The sequence below is a fragment of the Amblyomma maculatum genome, chromosome 4 (genome assembly GCF_055883805.1).
Source record: "Amblyomma maculatum isolate TAMU_Amacu chromosome 4, ASM5588380v1, whole genome shotgun sequence".
NCBI classification, from domain to species: Eukaryota; Metazoa; Arthropoda; class Arachnida; order Ixodida; family Ixodidae; genus Amblyomma; species Amblyomma maculatum.
In genome coordinates this window covers 42,717,130-42,742,333 of record NC_139347.1, presented here as the reverse complement: position 1 = coordinate 42,742,333, position 25,204 = coordinate 42,717,130, and the positions used below count along the sequence as shown (strand labels likewise).

Below are 25,204 nucleotides of genomic sequence, written 5' to 3'. Positions count from 1 at the left end.
AAGCGTAAGGAATTTGCTCGTTCACTCTTGGGGTATATCTTGTCTCCCAACCACTTGTTGTGGAAAGTAAATGTTCAAAAATTCTAAGACCCTGCGACCAGTCTTGGTTGGAAATTTGCACTTAGGAGTTTCGATCAAGATAGGCCTTGTTTCGGTTTCACAACGCCTATTACAATGGTATGGTAAAGGTCCAGCTTCAAGCGTGTATCTATCTATCAGAAAAGATAAAGAAATATATCATCATCATCACTATTATTGCCGCTGCCACGACCGGCTTTATTACTTAATAAATAAAGCCAAGTAATAAAGCCGGTCATGGCCGCTGCGTGTCATGGCGGTAACCACGACACTTTCTTTGCGATAGCGGCTGACTATCGTAGTGAGTATATGTAACTTTCCTTGTTCTCTGAAGTTCTTTGAGCTGTAGTGTCTTGATATTCAGCCGCATTGCTTTTTCAAAGCTGAAATTATTAATAAGCCTATTTCTGCGAGTTGCTGTTGCGTGCTTGCCTGAGTTCTGTGCTTGTGCCACGACCTACTGTGTAATGTGGTTTGTGCCCTGCTAATCTCTTTCTCTATGCCCTGCTAACAACTCGAATTACTGACGTTTAGAACTGCTTATAATTCTCCTTGACGGAACAGAATTTGTTTTACTGTAGGGTGAAGCTAAACAGTCTACGACATGGACTTCCAACATCGGCCGGGTGGCAAGACCGGCTCCGGTGGCGTCGCGTCATGGTCAGAGTCGAACAGAGACCGCAGGGAGCGTCTGCGGCAGCTTGCATTGGAAACTATCGATCTTCAGAAGGATCCCTACTTTATGAAAAACCATTTGGGTATGATTAGTACTACTTATCTCGTGTGTGTGTGTGTGTGTGTGTGTGTGTGTGTGTGTGTGTGTGTGTGTGTGTGTGTGTGTGTGTGTGTGTGTGTGTGTGTGTGTGTGTGTGTGTGTGTGTGTGTGTGTGTGTGTGTGTGCGTGTGTGCGTGCGTGCGTGCGTGCGTGTTTAGCTTTGGATAGCATGTTTTCACCAGTCCATGCTACAGTCAGCCCATTAGGCCAATTGATCAGAAATGAGATATTTTTGCCCGACTCGGTCGGGCCATTTCTAAACGCAGGTTCCTACGAGTGCAAGCTGTGTTTGACGCTGCACAATAACGAAGGCAGTTATCTGGCGCACACACAAGGCAAGAAGCATCAAGCCAACTTAGCTCGCCGAGCAGCCAAAGAAGCCAAAGACTCGCCCATTCAGCCCGCCCCTGCAAAGCCTCGCGTCGACATTAAGAAGTTTGTTAAAATTGGACGCCCGGGCTACAGAGTGACCAAGGTAGTTTGCTGCCAGCCACGGATTTCATTGTTGTTGGCATTGTGAACTTGTATTGCCTGAGGAAGGAAGCAACACAATTCAATGTTTTACAGGAGCATACTATTGTGCCCAAAACCGTTCAGTTTTGTTCCTTTTGTGTATCACGGCCTTGAAAAAAAAGGTTTGAGAGGAAATATTTCGCACATATTTTGAAATCCAATGTTGGCATCCTTTTTTGCAGTGCACAGTCTGCATTTATCGATGTAAACTAAAGCTAGCAAAACATGTGAAATGGGTGTTGAAGGTGAAGAACAAAAGTACTGCTGTCCTTTTGATTATTCTGAAAGGTAAAAAGTGAGCATATCGACAGTACCAGCATGAGGCACGTGTTCACCAGGGTAATGTGTAATTACATAGCTTGCACCGATGTTGCAGCAGCCACCAGGCTGGCAAACCAGAAGCACTGCGTATGGGTTGCTGTTTTTTTGTTCTGCTTATCAAAACCTGTTCCTGCCTACAATGCCAAAGCTATGCACGGTTTGCCAACATGACAGCCATGACATCAAGACCAAGCTATCTATTAACAAGTACTGCTGCAGTCATTTGTTGTTACATTGACAGAGAGTGTACCGTTTACAAACACTGCTGTTAGTGGCTCAAATAAAAAGGTTCCGACTATGCTGATGTCTGCATCACACTCATTAGTAATTGAAGGTACAAACATTAGTTTGCCTGCAAGGCACTTGCATAGTTGTGCCAGCTCGATCATTTCCATTGAACGTCACGGCTACACCATCCCAAAGTAGTGACATGTGCACTTCGGAGAGGACATAGTGCTGAGGTTTTTGCTTGTTCTAGGCGGTGCTGAGCAAGCCCAGAATGTGGAGAAGGGTTGACAGATGCAGAAGACAGCAGTATTTAGTGTAGGAAAGAGCGGTTGGTCTCTGCTGACATTTCATGATGTGGAGTAATGTCATAGCTTTGGAGAAGACTGTAACGGACTTTATAAGATGCCTCCTTCACCTTCCACTGATGCTTGTGTTGCATTGCCATAGCCACAGTGTCAGTGTTTTCACATGAAATTAGTATGGTTTAAGTATGTCTCTGGTGTTAGTGCTCTGTACGAAAATATGTCTCAGGGGTTAGTGGTCTGTATAAAATTCTCGGCTAACCTTTCATTTCTTGTCTTGTGCAGCAAAGGGATGGCGAGACTGGCCAGCAGTCATTGCTATTTCAAGTTGACTACCCCGAAGTCAATGACAATGTGGTGCCCCGACACAGATTTATGTCGGCCTATGAACAGAAGGTGGAGCCACCCGACAAGAAGTGGCAGTATCTGCTTTTTGCTGCCGAACCTTACGAGACTATTGCTTTCAAGGTGAGTCTGCCCTGCAGCAGCTGATGAACGGGTGTGCATGCAGTTGAAGAAAGGCCATCTGTAGGGAGTCCATGGTGGTTTTAAAAACTTATCTCATCCTGCTGTGTTCAGTTAAAAATGTACTGCCCAAAAGCCCAATATTGCCATGTTACTTGCGAATGCTACAAAGTGTTTTTGAGTTCTTTCTAAGTGTATTCGCCTTCATCCAAAATGTGAAGTCAAACCATTAATTGGCAACATTATCATAGCATAAAAAGAGCCAAAACACAGACACAACGTAAGAACCTGCTAGGTACCGAGCCATGTTGAAATGATGAAAATGAAAGACCAGATGCATGTGCTGCTTAAGCCCTGCATTAGATAAGCCATCCAAATATGCACCGATGTTAGTACATTGCAAGCTGAGGCAGTCTAAATGGAACACTGAAGAAAATAAGTTACACCTAGTAAAGCCTGTCATAATAATGTAAGCCATGCTCGCACCAAGAACAATTTGTCGAATTCATTTTACGTCTTCTTTGCATTGGACATACCCACCTCACAGTTTTATTCTTGCAAAAAGAACCACTAAATTGTGATGATTTGTGTGGTGGAGTGTTCACTGTTATTCACATATTATGTTCGCGCATAAAACTAAACAAACTAAAGAAAAAAGCACTTTGCACTGTTTTACTCTGAGTGCGTAGTGTTTCACCCTGTTACTCTTGGGAGAAAATCCACTCTCAGAAATGTCTTGTGTGTTTACATTTTTAAAAAGCCAAGATTTTTTAAAACATTTTTTTACAAAGCCAATGATTTCTACCCTGCGTTTGGCGCATGGTAGCCTTAGTTGCTTATGCACCAGAAAACACAATGCAACACTTTACAATCTGCAGGCTTTTTTTGTGTGTGGGTGCTACCTAAAGTGAAAAGTGATCATTGGAATACGATGGCTCCTGCCATGTGGCAAAAATGAATGGAAGATAGACATGCCGTAAGCCGCACCTTATTGGCCCCAAGATCGAGCAGAGTCGCCACTTGGCGGCATAGTGGCGAACCCTACCCAGTGTGGATGAGTGTTCGCGTCGCATGCCAGCCCTCCTATGCCACGGTGTCTCAGTGGTAGGGCGCTCCACTGCTAATTTCGAGAGCGGGAGGTTTGATCCTGGCATTTTGAAAGGCGCTCCTCGGCTGTGGGATTTGACTGCACATTAAACAATCTCACATGGCCAACGACATCATTGCCCGTTCCTACATCATCCATCATATAGCCAATGTTGCATGGCGCGTTAAACCCACGTATGCGTTTCACTTCTTTCTTTTTCTTTTTTTTTTTTACTGTTGAAGGATTCTGTGCATCTGTAGCAGTAGTAATAAGCACATTTCGCTTTAGAGAAATGCTCGAACGTTTGAGAAACGAATCTTTGCAGCACCTGTTACACTAAATATTACATAATACACATAGATCAGTGTACACTGGTAGCCCATTAGAATCAATAGAACCCCTGTTCGTCAGTGCTGTCTTTCTAAGCAAATGTTGTTTCTGACAAGAGGAGTAAAATAGCTTCATAAGGGCTTAACTATCAGTGTTTAGTTTGGAAATAAATACATATTTATAGTCACATGAACTCCCTTTCTTTCAGGATAGTTTTATATCCGGCACCTGTTTTGGAAGTAAACGACAGACACCCCCCCCCCCCCCCCCCCCCCCCCCAAGTCACTGCTCAACAATAATTACAATGATAAAGAAATATTCAGCCTTCAAAATTCGTTGTCAGAACATGACAGCAATCAAGCACAGTTTTTACTATGTCTTTGCAGCTACTGATTCATAGCTTTCACTTTCGTTAGTTCTGAATATTACCGTATTTACTCGCTTATAACCCGCCCCTGCATATAACCCGCACCCCTAACTTTGAACCCCATGAAATAAAAAGAATATCCTCGCGTATAACACGCACACTTACCTGAAAAAATGAGGACTAGGAAGTTACAACTGAGCAAACAGTCACCATTTTAGTTTTCAAAACAAATATATTTGAAAACGACTGCCGCAACGTTGTCAGTGCTGTCGTTCAATTGTCAATCGTCGCCGCTCTCACTGCTACCGTCCGAGGCTTCATCGCCGCTCTCAAAGACGTAATCATCTTCGGAACCATCTAGGCTGTTGCTTATAGCACACTTCTTGAAACTCTTGCGTACCATGTCGGCCGGGATCATCCCCCATGCATCTAAGATCCACTAGCACAGCAGTGCAATATCTGGCCTTCGCACGCGTCCCGTCGGCATAAGGGCGTAAAGGCCGTCGGCCATCCACTGGGCATATAGCCGCTTCACGTGAGCCTTGAAAGGCTTATTGATGCACACGTCGAGTGGTTGGAGCATGGAAGTCATGCTGCCAGGTATTACGACAAGGTCTGTGCCGTTGTCAGCGAGGCGAGCTTTCACCGCGTCAGTGCAGTGGCCTCGGAAGGAATCCAACACCAGCATCGAACGGCGTGCCAACAAGGCACCTGGTCTTTTTTCCCAGATTGCTTGAATCCAGTCAATGAAGAGGTCACTGTTCATCCACGAGTTATCTTCCACTCGCACAACAATTTCTGGGGGAAGTGGTGTACTCGGTAGAGTCTTGCGCTTGAATATTACATACGGGCGCAGTTTGGTGTCGTCGGCCAAAGCACACATCACTGTGCAGCGCAGCTTGGTGTTGCACACTAACAGATTTTGCGCCCCTTGCGCGAAGTGTTCTGCACCGCAAAACGATGTGCTGCATGGTCTCTGCTTCCACGTGGCCTTCTTCCAGTCCATACTGGCCTTCGGTGGTCAAAAGGATGGTGCAATATTAATATGCACTGCAACACACGTTGATGTCGATGAGGATGCGGACTCTGCACGGCAGGTCGCGCGTTGCCGTGAAGTCGACCCACTGAACCCCCCTTCTCCGGAATATTCGCGTATTACCCGCACCCCCACTTTTTAAGCACATTTTTTTAATTTTTGGTGCGGGTTGTATGCGAGTAAATACGGTAATCGTTGATAGTCCTAAATTTTGTCTAATGTGTAAAATTTCTGTCGCATGGTGAAATCCATTGTCATTGAAAAAAAAAAATATCATTACTAATTTATCATTTATAAACATAACACACATCAGAAATTCCTCGGTTCCAGGAAATAATTTAGTCATTTCACAGTGCAACACCAGATTATATGCCGCAAGAAGCGTCTGCATTGTGAGCTCGGCAAACTCAATCCACTCACCACTCTACACGTGAGCAGTCAGCTTTCCTGTGCGGCGAGGTTTCCTATACTGTCGGCGTAATCTCATTTTTGGGGAATACTTGTGCCTGGTTGTCTAACCAGAGTTGATATCCACTCTGGTCTACGGCAACCCGCTGGGCAGTACGCTGTCAGTGCTACATTTAACCTGCGTAATTCTCGAGTCAAGTACAATATAATGAACCAGGCTGCCTAAATTCATTCTAAAGTACTGCAGGTCAGAGCACAAACCTTGTATCTGCGTGGGCTTGACACTAAATTTGCCTGTCTCACATGCGCACGCTGTTAAAAAGGCAATAAGACAAGACATGTTCAGGCCCAAAAGTATCAGGCCTGTGAGCGCCGTACAATGCAAAAAGCGTGCAAAGCAATGCCAGTAAATCTAAAAGACAGGGTGGTTGGTTGCGTGCCTTCTTTTCCTAAAATCGCCCGTATTTTTTCTTTGCTGTATTGGCAAAATCCACGGATTTTTGTCTGCAGTATTGGGACACTCGAAACAGTAAATTGCTAATGCATTGCATAAGACACGTTTTCATCGCCAACAAACCCGCCGTAAACTTGGAAGCAGACATACGGCGCATGCGTTTCTGCGAGCGCTGCCAATCCCCACTATCGGAGCGACGGTGGCGCCACCTTTAGGTCGATCTCGCAGCGAATAGGTTCGTTTATGAAGCAGCTGGGATGGTGCTTCATAACATTCGTTCCAGCGGACAGTGCACATCATTTGTGCACTGATGCAGCAGTCTTGCACGTCAACAGATTATGTGCACCAGTCCCATGGTATGTATTCATATATAAATATATATATATATCATAAAGCCGACAGCATTAACTCTAGTGGTGTCACATCGCATCTGAAAAAAGGCTTTGGCTGCATCCCACTTTAGCAGTCCAAAGTGCCCTCTAGAATTTTTTCATTAGAAGGTCTCTTAGATGACTCTTAAGAGAAGAATGGCAAAAGCCTACCCTTCTTCTCCTATCATTTACTTCTCATTTGCCTCTTATTGGCGTTCATTGCAGTGCTACATATAATTGTAATTGGTTCACAGGAAAGGCACAGTATCCATCACATTTTCTCCGGCAAGTGCGAATTTGGACGGTACACCACCGGTCCTGTCACGTGGCGTTCAAAGTGTGGGATTGCAGATGGCAGGAATGCTAAAAAAACACATCTCGCGGAATATGACAGATCTCTCGCACGGGATTTCGTTCCATGAGCCTAGAAGGACTTTAGCCGCTTAATGTTTGATAACAAGTCCTCATCTTTGCGCTGCGTTTCGGACGTAGGGACTTTGGTGGAGGGTGGGGGGCAGCAGTGAAACGTCGTTTCCCCTAATGCAGAAAGAACCCTGTGCACGCCTATGCCAGGAATTACATGACTCCTGCGAAACGGACCCGGGATTTTCGGACGTAGTGATGACAGAGGACGATACTTGGATTTTTGAGTGCCATCCCGAATCAAAGGGTCAGAGCACAAGTGGCACACCACAGAATCCCCTCGGCCGAAAACAAAAACAAAACAAGCATCAGCAAATAGCGAATCAAGACAATGCTTATTATGTTTTTTGACAGAAAAGGTGTGGTTCATGGTGAATTCTTGCCACAGGGTCAAACAGTCAGCAGAGTTTTGCTGTAAAGTGCTTGCGCAACAGGGTTCGAAGCATCCGGAAAAAAAAATTGAGACAATTGGATCTTGCACCATGACAATGCGTCAAGCCGCACCTTGCTCATCTGCGAGTTGGTGACCTACAGCCACAATATGGCACCACCCAAGGATCAAAAGAACCATGAAAAGAACTAGACATGGGACATTGGTGGCAGTAAAAGCAGCTGCGACCTCACTGAAGGAGGTTTTCATGGACAGCTTCCAGTGCACCTTCAATGGTTGGGTGAAAGTTGGCAATGGCGAATTGAAACGGGGAAACTAATATTGAATAAATGATTTATATATTTTAAAAAATTCCGGGACGTTTTGGGACAGACCCTGTATTTTTCGACACTCAAAACCCTTCCTTTCTGGGCAACACACTATCGCAAAGCTTGCGCTTTTGTCCTGGAAAAGAATAACCTGAGCTTACGATGTCAGAATGCTGTGCTATTCTATGGGTTTGTTTTATCACCAGAGCACAGAACGTAAGCAGGCATAATTATAAGGCGAAAAACGCGACTTACATCCGCTTAAAGGATGTTGCCAGAAAGGGGAGCGAATAGAACCGTTGCCATACTGAGCGCCCTCACACATATACGCGCTTAGTTCTAATCATCCAAAGAGCGAGAGTAAGTTTGTGAAGTTACGTTGACTGCTGTACCGTCGGAGCTGATGAGCGCTTGCAAGCGTCAACGAACGCAACACCGCCGCACGCCTCTTCTTGCAACCTTCGGAGCAGCCTGGTTACTGTTAGCAAAGATGGTGCATTATTAAGATTTCATGAACCTGGTCAGGTGCTTTTCAAGGAAAGTCTGGTGAGCAGATGGCAAGTTAGCAATGTACTTTGGTACCAACTAAGATTTAAAAGAAGTTATAGGCTTGCACTACACTGCAAGTGAAAGAAGCCTTTATGATTTCCACTTCCAGTATATATTCACTACGCTTGTCACCATTATTCATTTTAAAATTACTTTCATCAAGTGTACTTGCATAATTAATATTTGCTTGCACTGTTGAAAAATCCTGGACTAAAATAGCATTGTCCTCGCTTCTGCAGCACGGTTGTTCGACAAGCAGTATTATTGAATGCACATTGATCTCAGGGTGACTAATACAAGAAGGTGCGATGTTCATCATTTTGTTTGAATGCAAGCATAGAAACATGATGCTGAATATATTTAGGCATTTTGGCACTGCCTGGTGAAGTGTTTGGCAGTCCACGTATCAATTAGAAAGGCCACAGTGGGCTGTGCCTCCCTCTTTGAAGACTAGTAGAACACCGTCAAGTAAACTCTGATATAGTAAAGTGAAACTGAAGTGCCAGTTCACCTTCCGTAGACAACTGTACATTTCCCCTCCCCTTTATAGTAAAGACATTTGATAAAAGTCGGTTATAGTAAAGTGCGTCTGGCCACGAAATTACATCGTCGCAAGCGGGCTACCTAGAATCTCGAAGCAATTAAAAAAAAAAAAAAAGTTCCCTCAAATGGCTTCACCACTAGGCATAGTAGTACTCAGGAGAAGCCAACTTTACGCAAGCCTTGGAGCCATGAGGGAAAGCATGCTGCGCATAGGAAAAAAAAAGAAAATTAAAGCTGTCTAAAAGCATGGAAAGAAGGCGGCGTGATCCGTTCAGAAAGTAAAGGAGAGTAAAGGTGCAGTGAGAAATAGGGAATGGAAGAAACAACCGAACATTCACAGCAGTGTGCAGCACGAGGCAGCTGTGGCAAGAACTGGAGGCGCAGCATGGGCAGCACTAGACTGCAGCGCGCATTTTTCGTCTATTGCCTTGTTACCTACAGAAACAGAAGAAAATGACGCTGTATTCATACAACGCTGTGGCTTTCACATGAAATCAAACTCAGTTGTATTCACAGCCACGTTGCTCTCATGCTTGACAAGTACTTCCACAAGATGTAAACAAAAAAATCTTACCACTGAAAAAATGGGACGAAGAGACAATGAGAGAGATGGAAGGCATTCGAGTGTTTTTATTATTAAGCAACAAGATGTGTTCAGTAGGTATCTATTTAGCCATGTTATCACCAACCACTGATATAGTAAAGACCATGGTGTAGTAAAGGCTTTTCCCGGTCCCAGTGACTTTAGTCTTATATGGCTGGCGGATTGCATAGTGCGTGCCGTCAAAATCTGCTCTAGGAGCTGTTCTCAGAGTGCCGAGGAACCTGAATTTTTTTGCTGCTGGAACCCTAAAGAATGGCACAGTAGGTATGCAAACGAAGATGCAACTGTTCAAGAAAGGGCTGAAGTCAAAAGTATGCTTTCCTGGGACTCCTGGTTGAAGTTCCTGGTGGATATTTGCCAGATTCTTCACCCGAGCTGAAGTCAGCTTGCGAAGTCGTCTTCGGCCTCTGTCATAAAATCTCATGTATGAACGATGGTTTTGGGACAGTACTGAAAGAGTTAAGATGGGGCACGTTGGCCAGTTCATGGTGGATGCTGTTTAACACAAAGAAAACAAAAATCTGTGGTCTTGCAGAGTAGCTCAAGGACTGTGTTTTGATAGCCACAAGCACATTGTAAGCAACATTTTACTGCAGGTACCCAGCAGAGAGGTGGACAAATCTGAGGGCAAGTTCTGGACTCTCTGGAACCGGGACAGCAAGCAGTTTTTCCTGCAGTTCAGCTTCAAGCTGGAAGCCAAGCCCAAGATTCTGGCCCCTGGTGCCAGCCACAACATGCAGGCCCTGCAACCACCACCGCCACCTCCACCTCCCTCGGGCAGTGGCAGCAGCGGCTGAGAAAGTGGAAAATAAATATGGCTTTGCCATTCATTGCCAGAGGCATTTTAATGTCACCTGCAGCTTTTTAAAAATGATTACCTAGCTGTTTCATGCACATATTCTGGTTTCTTAGGTATCTTGCTCTAATAAACAACCAAAAATATCTCTATTCAAACATGCCAAAAAGCCACGAAACACTTAAATGCCTTGCATATTAGCAAAATATGTGGGGGGACGGGCCTATGTCGCTGGTAAGAAAAAAAAAAAAGGCAGAAAGGAGAAGTCTGCTCCACTTAAACCTTGACTTGCTTCAGCAAGTTTCTCGGCAATGGGTTAGTCTGGCCTCTCATTGTTCGGTAATCTCTGCAGCCTGACTGGCACGGCTGCAACCTCTGAAGGAGTGGCGCAGATGGAACTTCATGAAGACTATATACGATGTTCAATGCACAACGCAAGAGTGTGTTGCAGTTTTGCTTATATAAATTATATTTGAGGGGAATGTAAATTAGTTTATCCACACACATTTGACTCTCAACAGCAATCAATTTTATGCATTACTCCCTTGGTGTCTGATACGTGGCGTGAAATCAACAAAGGAAAGTGTGAGCACTAATGTACTAAATTTAAATGGCGATTGCTTTGAATTGCTTTTTAAGTATATCATGTACCATTAATTTTTGAGCCCTGTAGTGCACGCTCAACCCCTGAAAAAAAAATTATTACTAATGGCGAATTCGTGTGGGAGAGCAGGTGCACTCGAGAGCACTTTGAAAGTGCTCTCAGACAAGCGGGTGCCCTCCAGTGGGAGAGCAGGAGTAGAATCGCTGGCTTCCAAAGGGCTTTTCCTCCACTGAGAGCACTTGAGTGCACTCCCGGCTGCTCCCTCGTCTAAAACGAGAGTAGAGGAAGTCACATGGCATAAAGAGTCATATCCGCGCTATCTTTCTTTTCTTTTTTTCTCTTTAGTCGTCGACACTCAAAATGGCGGCTTAAAACGTCTGTGTTCGGCGAGTGGAAAGCATTGCGCAGGTGCTGTATGCATGTTTGAGAGTAGCCGCTGATGTCGAAAGGGCCGAAGGAGGCAGATCGCCGCGCTGTGAGAACAAAGGCATACAAAAACGAGTGGTTCTATACGGAGTGTTGGCCTCTCCTCGAGTTGCAATGGCCGCCACTGTGGGCACGCAGAGAATGCTGGGAAGAAAAATGCGGTCACATGGTCGTGACGCTCTGCTCTTGACACGCAGAGCGTTCCCGTGGGAAGACAGTAACACCCTCGCTCGGTGTGCTCCTGTGCTGCTCGGCGCCTCTGCTGTCGTCCCCCTAACTGAATGCGCCATAACATTCCATATCTTCAGACCACTGTTTCACACTAGGGTAGTCGAGAGATATATTAAACATTTAAAAACTGAACACACTGCAGTTTGTCACTAATACCACATATTTTACAAAGGAACACACACACATTCCCCACACTGAACATACCAGCTCAGAAATTATACTACCAGGCCACTCTGAATAAGAACAAGTGCTGCATAGTCTGATGTCATAATTTGTTCTTATATATATACACACACTAAAGTAAGCTGCTGTTTAAGAAAGTGCATTGATGGGAAAGTTGGTCATGATACATATAAGGGGAACTTCGCACAGAGAGACAAGGACGAGAATGAAACAAAAGCGCTGACTCTCGACCAATATTTATTCGGATAAAAGCACACCTTTTATCCCCTTGTCCTTGACTTGTCTCTCTGTGCTCGGTATCCCTTATATGTCAAAAAGCTGTTATTTAAAAAAAAAAAAAAAGGTGACAGAAATGCAGTTTGTTGAGCTTTTATCAATAACAGTTGGTGAAATTGTTCCTTGCTACTAACACACGTGACATTTTATTTTTATTCCCAAGCACTATATCGAAATTTGCCAAAGTAATGTTTGAATGTGTGACTGGTACATTTAATGACTTTGTACATAAACTATATACTGTGTTTCTGTGTTAAGCGCACCAAAGAGGATATGAGCCTCGTTGGGCTTATTATGGCTTTGGCCTTCTCCTTAGTACTTATTGAAGCTTGGAATAAATAACTTCACTACTCAGAATGGCCAATGCATGAGCTATTTCGACATGGTAAAACGGCATTGCAGACTAAGCCATAATGAAGGGCACTGGATCGAATCTAGCCAAACTACTTTTGTGTGTATGTGACCAAGCTTCTATTTTTGTGCACAGAAATTCCAGATAGACATAGGAGTATGTCAAAATCTGTGTTGCCATGTAAGGCACTTGTAACACATTTATGATCCCAATTATTTTACAAAAGTGGCAAGAGTTCCTCCGACGAAAACTGGCCATTCGGAACGGCACACATATATATTCCAGGTATTATAACAACCTTTTAAAAGGAGCACCAATTCAAGAAAAGCACACAACTGTGGTCCTAAATAAACGATCCTGCTTTTATTCTTATGTACATGACCGGCTTTGCAGAATGTATATTTCTATGAATAGATACATGAATGTCTGCAACTTATGTATAATGTATGTACAAGAGGAATCAGATAGATGGTATATTTACAAGGGATGATAATGATACCAGTGATGAAGAGAAGTGATAACTGCATTCCTCGGGGTCATTGGAATGAGGATTGGCCATTTCTGCAAAGCTCGACCCATTCCCCAGAGGCACGGTACCAACAGTTTCAGCACGGGTCAGCACCATTCTTCTGGTCCAGCTTGTTCTTGTTGTTCTTCACCATGTAGATGAAAAAAGTGATGGCTTCTTTCTCGGCGATAGGGATGGTCCTAAAGTGCCGAGCCAATGTCTGCATAGAGAACAGGAAGAGCCAATGTTAAGTGCTTACCAGTATGCTTTCCACAGACCAAAGATCTGCACAAAGGTTAAAAAAAAAAAAAAAAAAAAGAAGCCAGGGCGAACTTGCCTTCGCTGCTGTGAAAGAGAACAAAGACGTTACATGCTTTGAACTCCATGTATGCTTTACACTGAACCACTGGTTATCAACACAGCTACACACCTTAGTTACTCCTACTCTTTTGGAAGGCAATGCAACTGGGCAGAGTTCCTGGCAGCCCAATTTCCATACAGTGAAGTGCAGCATTACACTGCACATTTGGCATTGAAGGCATGTGCACTGTTCAGTGGCACCAGTGAATATCTTGCAGAGCAAGGAAACTGGCGACAGACTGCCACCCAAGTTGTACCCCTGAACAATTCTTGCAACTTGTATGCCTTTTAACATGACAACTTTAAAGGCCCCATTCTCCATAAATATCCAGTGCTTGCATTGTTGCCATCGTGAGCAAAAAAATTGCTGGTGGTTTAGCTACAGTTAAACCTGATGTGTATGCGATAGCTTCATTCATATGGTTACCCATTTCTTGCTTTCGGCGTTTCGCTAGGTGTTCCCATCCTTCGGTGGACTCGGTAGCTCGTTCTGCCCACTGGCTATCTCTCACTCGCTTTAAAGCAGCAGCACAGCGGGCGATGTCGGCTGGACTAGAGGTGAGCCCGAGCCCAGCAATACGGGCCCAAACCCGGCCCAGCCCGTCATGCTATATAAATTCAGTTGAAGCTATCATACAGAAGGAAATAATTTCCAGATAATTTTTTCCAAGGTCTTGCAATCTCGAGCTCACACGTTTAAAATTGACAAATTTGCTGTATGTATAGAGGCACAGCACATACATAAATTATCATATTGTGCAAAAACAAGCTATGCATTGAACTGTGGCATTTGTGACACTTCTGAATAATGAACCCAGTAGCGCTGAAGTTTCTTTCAGTGCTATAACTTTTGGCTGGAATGACAAACTTTCTTTGATAGGGAAGAAAGTTTCTGCAAAACTGTGCTAGCTCTAAACCTAAACAAGAGGTTGATTTTGTGGCCAAGTACTCGGCGAACTCGCCTGGCTCATAATGTGCCTTTCATGTGAACTTTCTGCAACAAGGGAAACAATAGGAAATCCTTGCGCCGCAGAAGCTTTGAACTATTTCCCCTTTCAAACGAGGCTGGGTCGAGGCAGGCGTAGGCTACAACAGAGACGTTTGATAAGTGGCAGCAGGCACGAATCTCAATGCGGATACCTAAACATCGGCGACTGTGTTACTAAAGCGTAGATGCGAAACTCGAAACGAAATAGCCCGCAAGCGGCCACTCTGCTCAGCCACTGATGGCTGCCAAAAATATGTTTGCGGCGAGGAGGAAAAGCGGGTCGATGCTGGGAAACACCCTGAAAGTTCTCTCGTGGGGAGGGCGCGGGAAAATGATGTGCATTCTAGACGCTTATCGCACAATAACTCTATTCACGTTTTCGAAAAAGTGCGATGTGTTTGAGGTCGGGGCCGGCCTGCCCGAGACAAACGTACCTTAGCCTGAGCCCAGCCCGAGCTCGATCGAGAGAGCTTTCGAGCGGCCCGAGCCCGTGCACAGCTCTATACTGGACGGTCGAACGAACCTTGATTCCGTGCCATCTGAGCGCTCAACAGCGCATCCCTCTCCTCGGGCTCTATGCTGGCGTGCTGTGTGCTCCTCTTTATATACTCAGTCATTGATTATCATGTGACACCAAACTATATGCTCACATCATAGTTCATCGATTTGACCTTTGTTACCATTGGGGTGTGACACCACAAGTGTTTCATGGTTTGACCTCTGGCTCAAGTGAAGGTCATATTCCTGTGCAGAGGCGGAGAGAGATTACTGCTCGCGTTGGCAGCTGGATCCAGAAGATCTCCGCTGTCTCCTTGCGAGAATCCGCGTAGACACCTTGATGCCACACCTGTCGCAATGTCCGCCGGCACTACCACGATGCTTGCTAGGGTGGTGGTGGTCGGCTGCAGTGGCGGAGGAGGAAGCCGATTTTCCACATCCCTCCCTTCTGAAACGTTCGCCTACAGTCCTACGGTTGTCGAGAGCTGCTCCTTGGGTGCCATCCGCAAAGTGCACACTGGCCTTGCAATGATGACCACAGGACAGTTTTTTTTTTTTATATATAGAGGGGCCCCGGCTGTCCAGCGGCAGGTCCCAGAAGCAAGAGTGACGGGAGGGTGTTTCCGCTGAGGCGCCTTTATTGGTAGACAGAGGGTTGGCCTCCTCTCCCTTTGAGCCGCACTGTTTCTACGAGACTCCGCAACTTCTGGTGACTCAAGGACATAGGGATGCGGGCAGGAACACCACAGGAAGACCACAGCAGCAGGTCCAGGCAGCTTCACTTTTTCTGTTTATATCCTTCCGGGTCTCGAAAAGGTTGAATAAATTGGGCAAAATGCAGGACAGTGCAAGTGCCAAACAACTTTATCTGGCACCGCATAGCATTCTGTTCATCCGAATGAAGCTAGGTTGCTTCGCTGAACACGCATCCGCAGCTCATTTACCGGCATAATAATCTGGTTCGGCGAAATTTTGATTCGCTTTCAAGGCACAAAAGTATGAAGTTCATTCGAAAGAAGTTAGCTTTCTCTAGTTAAGCAAGATTTCTCAACTACAGCGAGGTCAATATAAAACAAGCAAGACACATCTGCGCATGCTGTATGGTATGTTTAGACTGTTCTACAATGTGCAACAGGCAGCTCCCAAAAAGGCCCTTAGGCCTACTCGATCTAGGCCCAAGTACAATGTGCAGAACACAACGCCACGAGGAGGTGCATCTCTGCCAAGGAACCCAAGGTGGCCCTACTTGCTCACGTCTGAGCAATCGGTGCCCACCGTGTCCCGCGGTGTCGGAGCACGTCTGTGCTTTCTCTGCAATCATGGCTGCAATACAAGACGGCAGATTGCGGCACCCAGCTCCCAGAGCCATAGAGACAGAACAGAATTCACAACTATATACACGTAAAATAGGGCCACAGTCCCGGCTGAGGCACTCACTCGCGCTCTATGTGCGGACCTCGTGGCTGCACCTCTCATTGCATGCACGACCATTTGTTCGTACTGCTGCTCCTCTCACCTCACTGTCAAGAAATCTTATTAGCCTCGCTAGCACTCCATTTCGAATCAGGCCCAACGCTGTTGAAGTCCAGGCAGACACTCCACACCACTGACTGACTATCATTCCTTGTCCCACTGGTTTGCCACACATTGGGCTGCCAATGTGGCGGTATGAGGAGACAGTCTTCTGCCTCGCTTCCGCTCCCTTCCGTGGATGCAGAGTCTTCACTACCTACCCGCAGAAGGAACAAAGGGACAAGGACGACACAGCATTTAACACTCGAATAGTGTTTATTGCACTTGCAAATAACACAGAGCATGCTGGCTAGCTATACAATCTCAATGAGGTTTTCCTTGGAAGGAGAAGGCTATTTTAGAAGTGCTTCTAACTCACCGACTGGGGAATCGGGGGTGAGAATTCGGCGGCGAACATTTGCACGCGCCGGAAATATGATGGCCGATCAAGTGCGCGCTGCTTTCTTGGGACAAAGCCACGTCACAGCATCTGTCGTGGGAGGTGGCGACAGTGTGCAGTATTTATCAGTCGCTTCGCTCTTGAGATCCAGAAGATGCGCATATTTCGGGCAGCTCCTGGCATTTGCTGGTAGAGGCGGCAAGAGATGACCACTTGTTGCCAGCTGGATACAGAAGCTCTCTGTCGTCTTCTCGTGAGAATCTGTGTATATGTCTTGGTGGCGCACCCGTCACTGTTTCCACTTCCCCCAAGGGGAGGTAATTACCCCCTCTCCCAGGCGGCGCTGCCGTGACGCTTGCTGGGGTGGTGGTGGTCGGCCGCGGTGGCAGAAACTGGTTTTCCACGAACTTTATGCCATCAAGTATGTACGGGATAACAGAGGCATAGATTAAGGGATTAGTGATCATGTGAGCAGCAAAGTGCACGTATGCGCATGATGGTCTGCAAGAAGAGCTGCAGACGGGGGACATTAACAACGTTGAAATAGGTGAAGCTCAAGTGTCCCCCCAATTTTTAATTCTGTTCACAAATGTTGAGAAAAGAAGCATACCCCATGAAAAGTGATGCCACTCTTTGAGCATTTGACATAAACCAAGCTTTTGTAAGTCACAAAGCAGGACTTCATATACACAACGCACTGCATTAGGCTCCATCTTGTAAATGCAAAATTTCATTTAGAATTCGGAGTACCTGACTGCTTAATCAGCACAATGTAATCGAAGTGAACATGCATTTTGTGAACAATTTCCAGTGCTAAATTTGGAAAGTACAGTATCTGACAAACATCCTCCTTACATTTATCAATAGCAATTATTCCAGTATAGCACAGGCTACAAGCAACCCAAGTCAAGTACAATTGAAAATGAGCTTCCGCCTAATGCTACAAACACTGCGGAGCACATGAACTCGTTATGCTATGCCCTCCAGTATTGCAGTGCTGAACAGCCAACTACGCCAAGCTGTTTCACAATTCCAGCTCTTGTATACCACATGAGCGATGCCAGGCAATAAATATGCAATAATGCCATATTTCTCGAGCAGCATGGCATTCACAGTGCAATAGGAAAGACTACAACTAGTATTTTTGATTGTATCCGACACGTGACAAGCACTCACATCAGCCAGTTCAGCCTTGTTAAGCCCTGGTCGCATGGGAACCTTGTAGTGCCGTTTGTACCTTCGCAACGTGTTCACTTGAAGCTGGAACAAGTCCACCTGCACAGCATAAATACACATTGCAAACCTGGACACAAATGCACAAATAAACCTATATCCATATTTTACGCATTTACAGAGGGTTTGTGGCGGTGTTAAAGGAAAAGAAGGAAGGTTTTTTAAGTACTTTCAAGACTCTGACCCAGTAATTTCAAGGATTTCAAGTGAAGCCGCACTGAGTTGATTCTGCAGAAAATAACGCTTTTAACAAAGTTGGTGATTTTCATTAGAGAGAAAATGAAGACATAAGAAATACCTTGCCCTGAAACATGCAAGCAATCCACACACTGACTATTTCAGCTTCTATAAACGTTTTTCATGCCTCGGTCAGTACCACAATATATAGTATAACCTTGACTATATGTCCCCTGCTCATGCAACAACTTGCATTTATGACAAAGTGGTGCAGGCCTAGTGAATCTTCATTAGAAATATAATGAATTAAAATCCCCTATTATGTAACAAAATTACATATGCCCCACTACATATGACAGCCGCATGATCCGTCCGGAATGAAAGAGGCTGGTAGAGCAATTTTTCTGGCAGACTTCAGATCACTTCAAGGCATTCTGAATCAGAACTTAGACGAAGACTTGATTGAGTAACAATATGAATTGATGCTCGGCTATCTGCAATGACAGTTTTGCAAACAGCCTTATCAGTCTGTCATCTAGCCTGCATTTTCACTCACGCGGCTGGCAAGATGTTACAAGCAACGCGCAAAGCGACGGCCATGCCAGAGGTGACACGTTTGCTAAAAACTTCCATAAATGGAGCCAGCTCAGCCACTTGCTTACTGTGTATTCCTGTGCAGACGTGGCTTTGCAAACCCCCTTCTTCCACGAAGAAGCAAGCGCGACACTGTGAAACCAACCGATTTTCCGGACTTTTTGACGCGACGGACGGTCAGAAACCCTTACTGCGTCATACAAAGCCGCCATTTTGGCAATCTCCCAGTCTGCGAAGGAAATCGACCTGCAGCCGAAGCATATCATCGCTTTGAACCACAACTAGCCGTCACGCACCGATTTGGTCTGGCCATGCTGGCATGTTTACCAGCACCTCCTCCGGAATTTCCAGAGGCGCCACCGTTTCGTTTGCGCAGACCATATGGTGTTTCGCTGGCGCGTAGTTGTACTACGTATTGTGTCAAGTGTGCCACAGACGCAGCAGACTTGCCTGAAAGCGAGAACGTGATTGATGTGTGTCCACCCATGGACGACATGATCAACGACCTCCGCCCTGCTGGGGTTTCCCTACCCATGGAAATAACTTTTGAACAGTTTGTCGACGTTGACAACGAGCTCTACTTCTGCGCAGAACCGATGAGGAAATAGTCTGTCAAGTTGTGGTGAATTCGGAAAAGTCCGATGTTGAATATGAGGAGCCAGCGCTTGCGCCGCCTACGAGCGCAGAGTTGACGCTTTTACCGGTGTAGAGTACTGCCATGACCTTTGCTCAGAATGAGGCGAATATGATCGCATGCAAGCAAAACACCACCCAAACAACGATCAGCAAGTTCTTCAAGACACTGCAGCAATAACACCGGCTGTCAATAATTGGTTGTTTTTTGCATGCATTTATTTTTTCGACTGCCTGAATTTTCGGACGTTTTTACGTTCCTTAGAGGGTGCGAAAAATTGGTCGACTGTATTTTACATCTGTGGGATGTCGTTTCTGATGAAGGACGAATCCCAACATAAAAATGTAAGGACTGCTTATTCAATTAACAGTGGCAGCGGACGAGCATACTAATGCCACACTCATCTCAGAAGTGGAAAGAAAAGGCCGTGCTTTCCAGCCAGGCAGCGTGTCTTTGTAGCCACCGTCGGTGACGAAGTGGTGGCACTGTGTTTTATCGATAATGCAGTCTAGCGTGTGGCCGTGTTATGCAGGGTCGAATGATAACAAGGCGGAGGCTGTGCGAAAATTGCGGAAATATATGCAGTGTGGCAGAAATCGGGGGGCCAGAGGTGGTCCGGATGTAGTGCACGCACACTTTTCTCCGCGACGACACCGTCCACAGGCCTTTCCATCCACCTTACAGTGGACCCTATCCAGTTCTCCGTTGCGACAACAAAACCTTCACCCTGCGCGTTAGCGGTAACAATGTCTGTGTCTCTATCGACCGGCTGAAAGCCAGCCTACATCTATTCCGCCGAACCAGGAAATTTGAACCATTACAGGTAGAGGCACTGAAATAGCTCCTAATAATAATGCTGTTACTAGTTTACTTTTTCCATTTACAAGCGCATATCAACAGAAAAGAACTTTACGAGGTGTATAGATTCCTGGTAAAAAATGTTTGTGGCTTTTAGATGACATGTCCGCTTTATTCTACAGACTGAATACTAGCTCTTTGGTTACTAAGGCAATGCAGAAATCATTTCTTTTCCATGAATTTGAACACTGCAAAACTTTCTTCTGTCACAGCATATGCTACAGAATGTGTCACAGGTGCGAGCACATATTGAATGCCAAATGCTACATTGGTCACCTGGCAGAACAGCATATTACATTTGATTAAAATATGTTTGATTAAAATAGCTCTTTGGGCCAGTTGGTTCATAGACCAGCGCAAAACGCAGGGACAAAGGAACAGAAAAACCGAAAGACAGCGCCCGTCCTGTTGTTTTTGGTTTTTCTGTTCCTTTGTCCCTGTGTTTTGTGCTGGTCTTATTATATGCTAACATATTACAAAAAGAAAACCTAATGAATTTGGCCAATGAGGTGACAATAAAAGAGCACTCCTCGCAAACTGTTGTCTATGACTGCATATGCTATGGAATATGTTACAGGTGCAAGTACATTTTGAATGCTAAATGCTACATTGGTCCCCTCGCAGAGAACAACACATTACGGAAAGAAAACCTAATGAATTTGGCCAATGAGGTGACGTATAGAAGAGCGCTCCGCACACAATGTGATGGCGGGCAGTTCACACCTGATTGAGATGGCATAGTATCCACACATTCAAGTGCTTGCAATGCGAACAATGCTTGAACGTAAAAACATAAGCCATTCTCGCAGTGGCCTTCCGCATCCACTCTTGTAAGCAACCACTAGGTGGCTTTCAGAGGCACCCCATAGGCAGTGTGTAAAGATATTTATCCATTCATTCCAGCATGAAGCTCTAATGCTTACATTAACTGGCAACCTTTTCTCATATGTGGCAAAAATTTCAAATGTGTTTTCTGCTCTGATTTCACAGCGCACATCATATTATGCCTAGCAGCACCAAGCAAGTGTGCTGCCATCCGGCGACATGTAGTGGCAACGGTGAATTCTAGTCCAGTCATTAATGTTTTAATTGATTTTTTCCTTTTAATTTTTTAGTGCCTAAAACAGACATTACTCCACAAACACCACAGAAACAATTTTTGTAGGTAGAGTTGGAACGGAAAAACATGTTGGGGAATGCTGATAGCATGAGTAGCAAAACATCAGCGAAGATATAAAGACTTTCCAGTATTTAAGGATCTTCTAAGGCTTTGAATATAGCATTTGGGAATCGGCGGCTTCTAAGGGTTTCCAGGATGCTATGAACCCTGTTTATAGTGACTACACTGCTCACTTAAAGCAGCTATCTTGTCGAAATGGCATGGCAGCAATGCTGTGTGCGATATAATAATTCCCAATGCTGCAAGGTGCCTTTTACAAATGGAGTAGGCATATATATTAATAAAATTTCTGTTGGGGCTAGTTGGTGCATGATTTTTCTATGGCAACAGACGAGTGCAAACACAAGACAAACCATGAAGAACAGGCAAGCACAAGGACAGGCGCTACACTAACAACTGCTCAAATCACCACATATATGTGCCTTTAGCCACCCTTGCGCAAGCAAACAAACAAATCATACGAGACAAGTTAATGAGGCAAGCACAGGAACTTATACTCAGCAGCATACAGACACACTGAAGTATCACTAATGCAGTCTTCTGCTCTTTTCTTGATATCATAAGCATCCATGTGCAACCACACATGTTAATTTTTGATGCTGCCACAAAATCGGTGTCTTTTCAAATCGCGGTGCACATTGGCAATCAATAATGACACAACGTGTGCACCGTTGCCAACTATGTTCTTCACATTTAGTGCATGCTCCAAGAGTGGTCCATTAATAAAGTAACCTGTCTGTTCTATGTGTTGATTGCAAATGTGCGCCAAAATTTGAACGAAGTCTATTCTTGGCAGCAATGAATGAGCGTAGTTGGCCCTGGAAGATATATATATATATATATATATATATATATATATATATATATATGCGACGATTTTGGGAAAAATAAAGCAATTGCTGGTGCAGCGCCTGCCCTAGTGCTTACCTCTTCTTCATGGATTGTACGTCTTGTGTTTGTGCTCGTGTGTTACCAAAGGGGCCCATATATGTATTAAACAGCTGGAATAGACATGACTGCTGCAACCATGTTCCTAAACACTGGTTACGGTGAAGAACTATGTGATCTGATATGCCTTTGGCATATAACATGTTGCAGCTGAGGGTGATCGGTAAGCTTGACATCTATAAGGTTGCATGCAGTCAGCTTATGAACATGTGAATGTGCCACGTCACATACTGTGGCATGTTCAGTTAAACCTGCCCTGTGCTGTAATGCTAAATGTGCTTTTAGAAGCTCTGCATACAAATCTTTGCGCAGCAGGAACAGCGTGCAGTGCATAAGCAAAGCACGAAAACAAATGTTACCAGAGCTACTTTCTACAGTTACACAGTGAGCATGTGAAATTACCTCAGGGATGTCCATTTCTTGCTCATTTGAACCATTGTCATCTTCACTGTCCTTGCGCTTCCGCTTGGTACGCACGCTTTGGATGACACCCTTGTGGTAGTCACAGATGTAGATGTGCCGTGCCTGCAAATATCGGGGGGGAGGGGAAAGAAATATTAGCCAGAGATGTAACACAGTACTAAACAAACGTACAGTCGCCAGCGGTGGCGTTTTGCGTGGCTAGCGGCGATATCAAAGCCGCAGAAGGCAATTCTTGCTGTTCACTGAAGCGGACAACTAAGAACCACTTACCTAATTACACAACAATCACATCACAAAGCGATCAATTAGCCCGCTCCTGTGGAACTTACGCTAGGATCGATGTTAAGCTTGAGCTTGCGCTGAGCTACCGTCTTCTGGATTCGCTTGCTGTAGCTTGCATTGCCAGCAGGGCGCGTACACCGCTCCGAGTCGTCCAGCAGACAGCAGATCTGGTTGTGACCACTCTGCGTTTCTTCTTCTGTACTAAATCCGTTCATCGGGCCTCTCTGCAAACGGTCGCGGTGGAGGTCAGGCTTACCTAGCAAAACAGAATGCACTAGCGCGTGCAATCCTCTGCTGCCTGGAGCGCCGCGTTCTCAACATCATCGTGAAATGAGGCAAAAGCAACGATCGTAACGTTCACTTGTTTCTAAAGTGGTAAACATTGCATATGAATGAACAAACGTATGAGAAAAACAAAACAAAAAACAAAAAACGCTTCAGTTCGAAACCTACCACTAACCGCGACCACATTACTGTCGCAAGGTGCAGGTTGAAATTAATCGAGGATAAACAGGGTGCGCGAAAGAAATTTAAACGAGGCTCAAAACTAAATTGAGAGCCGCGCCAGCAATTCTGATGAAATTCGGGACAGCGGCGAATCAGAGGCAATAGGCACGTTCGTAAAGCTGAACTGGCTACTCGAATCGTCAGCTGCATGATCAGCTGCGGAGAGCAGGGAAGCCACATGTCGCGCAGGCCATGAACCCGGCGAATAAAAAAAAAAAGATGCGGCAGAGAACACAAAACGCCTTGTCGCGGGAAGCTTGCCTACCGAAGAAGTCACCGGCACTGGAGTCTTTGACTTAGGGACCATGCCCAGTTTGCGTGACCGCTGCAAGGTAGACGTGAGCTTTGACGCAGAGGCCGAGCGAAATGAGAGCGACCTCGAGTTTCCGCCGGCGCGGCCACGCATGCCAGTCGCGGGCATACTACAGGACGTCGGAAAGGGCACGGCGTCTCAAGGGAAGGCGATGTCGCTCAAAACGTAGGCCTAACTGTCCGCAACGCTGGCAACGCACAGGGGTAGGACACGGCGACAGCTAAGGGTCGATCGCGACTGCAGCTGGGAAAGACGATCAGAGCTGCTCGAGCTCACGGACAACATTTGGCGCCAAATCATGACAGGCTCGCTTCTATAGTCAACATGTGCGCTGATCGGCGTGGGCGGACGCTTCTCAGAGGACTCCAACCGCAGTTCTTACCTCCGTACCGGGAATTCTGTTTCTGTCGGCCTTGTCAGAACAACGCAAGCGAAGAATCGAGCCGGTTGTTAAGCCAGCGTTTGGATCTGGTCCTTCTGGCGAAGCCCGGGTGTCTACTACTATACTTTGTTTACACACAACCTGCGAACCTGGCTGACAGAACAGCACCACTACCGGCGTTGGGCGACCTAGCTCTAAGCGCAGCGCCAAAGAAGATCGACGCTGCTGGCAAGGAAGGTGGGAAGAGAGCAAACACAGCGAAACCTCAGAATGTGCAAGGAGGCACTGGAGAGCGAGAGCGGCCGCGAAAAAGCAAGCAGAAAGCAACACCTTCTCAAAATTAGAAAGGGTGTTGGCAGAAAGCCGTGCTCTCAACGTTGATTGGATGAGCTACTATGACGTCATAAAACATTTTAACAAAAAAAATTAACAGAAAATAGGCCGAGGGCGCTGTGATCGCAGCGATGCAGAGCACTGTGCAGAGTGTGGTGTGGTCAGCGTGGCCTTTCCAAATCTTGCATAAAGTGTAATGTTTCCGCTTGGGCTGCTCAGGCAAATTGTGTTTGCATCAGCTTACATGAGCGCTTTTATTTGGAACTCTACATGTAATGTTTTTGTTCTGGACCGACGAGGGGGTAGCTGAGGCATCAACAAAGCTGCTTAACCTTGTTAAGGCGTCGTCTGCTAATGAGTATACTGTCCGCTACGAGCACGCACTTGTTCCATATCGGCGTGCAAATCCTTTCACTTAATCAGTTCATTTTATTTATAACATTTATATTGGAGTTTTATGAATCGAAGAGTTGCTTCGGTTGGCTCCGGTGCGTTTCTAGGTGCGCGTAGTTCGAGTTTGCAGCATTGCATTCACGAGCATCTGCGTGTGTATCGATGTGCACGCATCGGTTGCGCAGGCAGATAATTTCGTTGCGAATCGGCGACGCCCTTTTGTTGCGGCAAAGACATAATGATACAATATTGGCCATAAG

The 25,204-nt window shown here is 45.5% G+C and overlaps 2 protein-coding genes across 4 annotated transcripts; one reads left to right on the top strand and one right to left on the bottom strand.

Moving 5' to 3' along the window:
* The first annotated feature begins 230 nt into the window (after positions 1-230).
* On the top strand, positions 231-10,395 carry Sf3a2 (splicing factor 3a subunit 2). Its single transcript, XM_084601248.1, has 5 exons — positions 231-379; positions 660-836; positions 1,120-1,328; positions 2,503-2,685; positions 10,150-10,395. Exons 2-5 carry the CDS (start codon positions 683-685, stop codon positions 10,348-10,350), a joined length of 747 nt encoding a protein of 248 aa, XP_084457374.1. The 5' UTR covers positions 231-379; positions 660-682; the 3' UTR covers positions 10,351-10,395.
* Positions 10,396-12,762: 2,367 nt separating this feature from the next.
* Positions 12,763-24,564, bottom strand: Sap30 (SIN3-associated polypeptide 30). 3 transcript variants are annotated; one of them, XM_084601246.1, is made up of 5 exons: positions 23,789-24,057; positions 23,064-23,240; positions 22,714-22,836; positions 17,864-17,962; positions 12,763-13,149 (listed from the first exon to the last, which is right to left on the bottom strand). In XM_084601246.1, exons 1-5 carry the CDS (start codon positions 23,942-23,944, stop codon positions 13,027-13,029), a joined length of 678 nt encoding a protein of 225 aa, XP_084457372.1. In that variant the 5' UTR covers positions 23,945-24,057; the 3' UTR covers positions 12,763-13,026. The 3 variants fall into 3 exon arrangements, with proteins under 3 accessions (XP_084457372.1, XP_084457371.1, XP_084457373.1); XM_084601245.1 differs by lacking the exon at positions 12,763-13,149 and adding an exon at positions 16,538-17,094 and having other exon boundaries at positions 23,789-24,120; XM_084601247.1 differs by lacking the exons at positions 12,763-13,149; positions 23,789-24,057 and adding exons at positions 16,544-17,094; positions 24,227-24,564.
* Between the last annotated feature and the right edge of the window lie 640 nt (positions 24,565-25,204).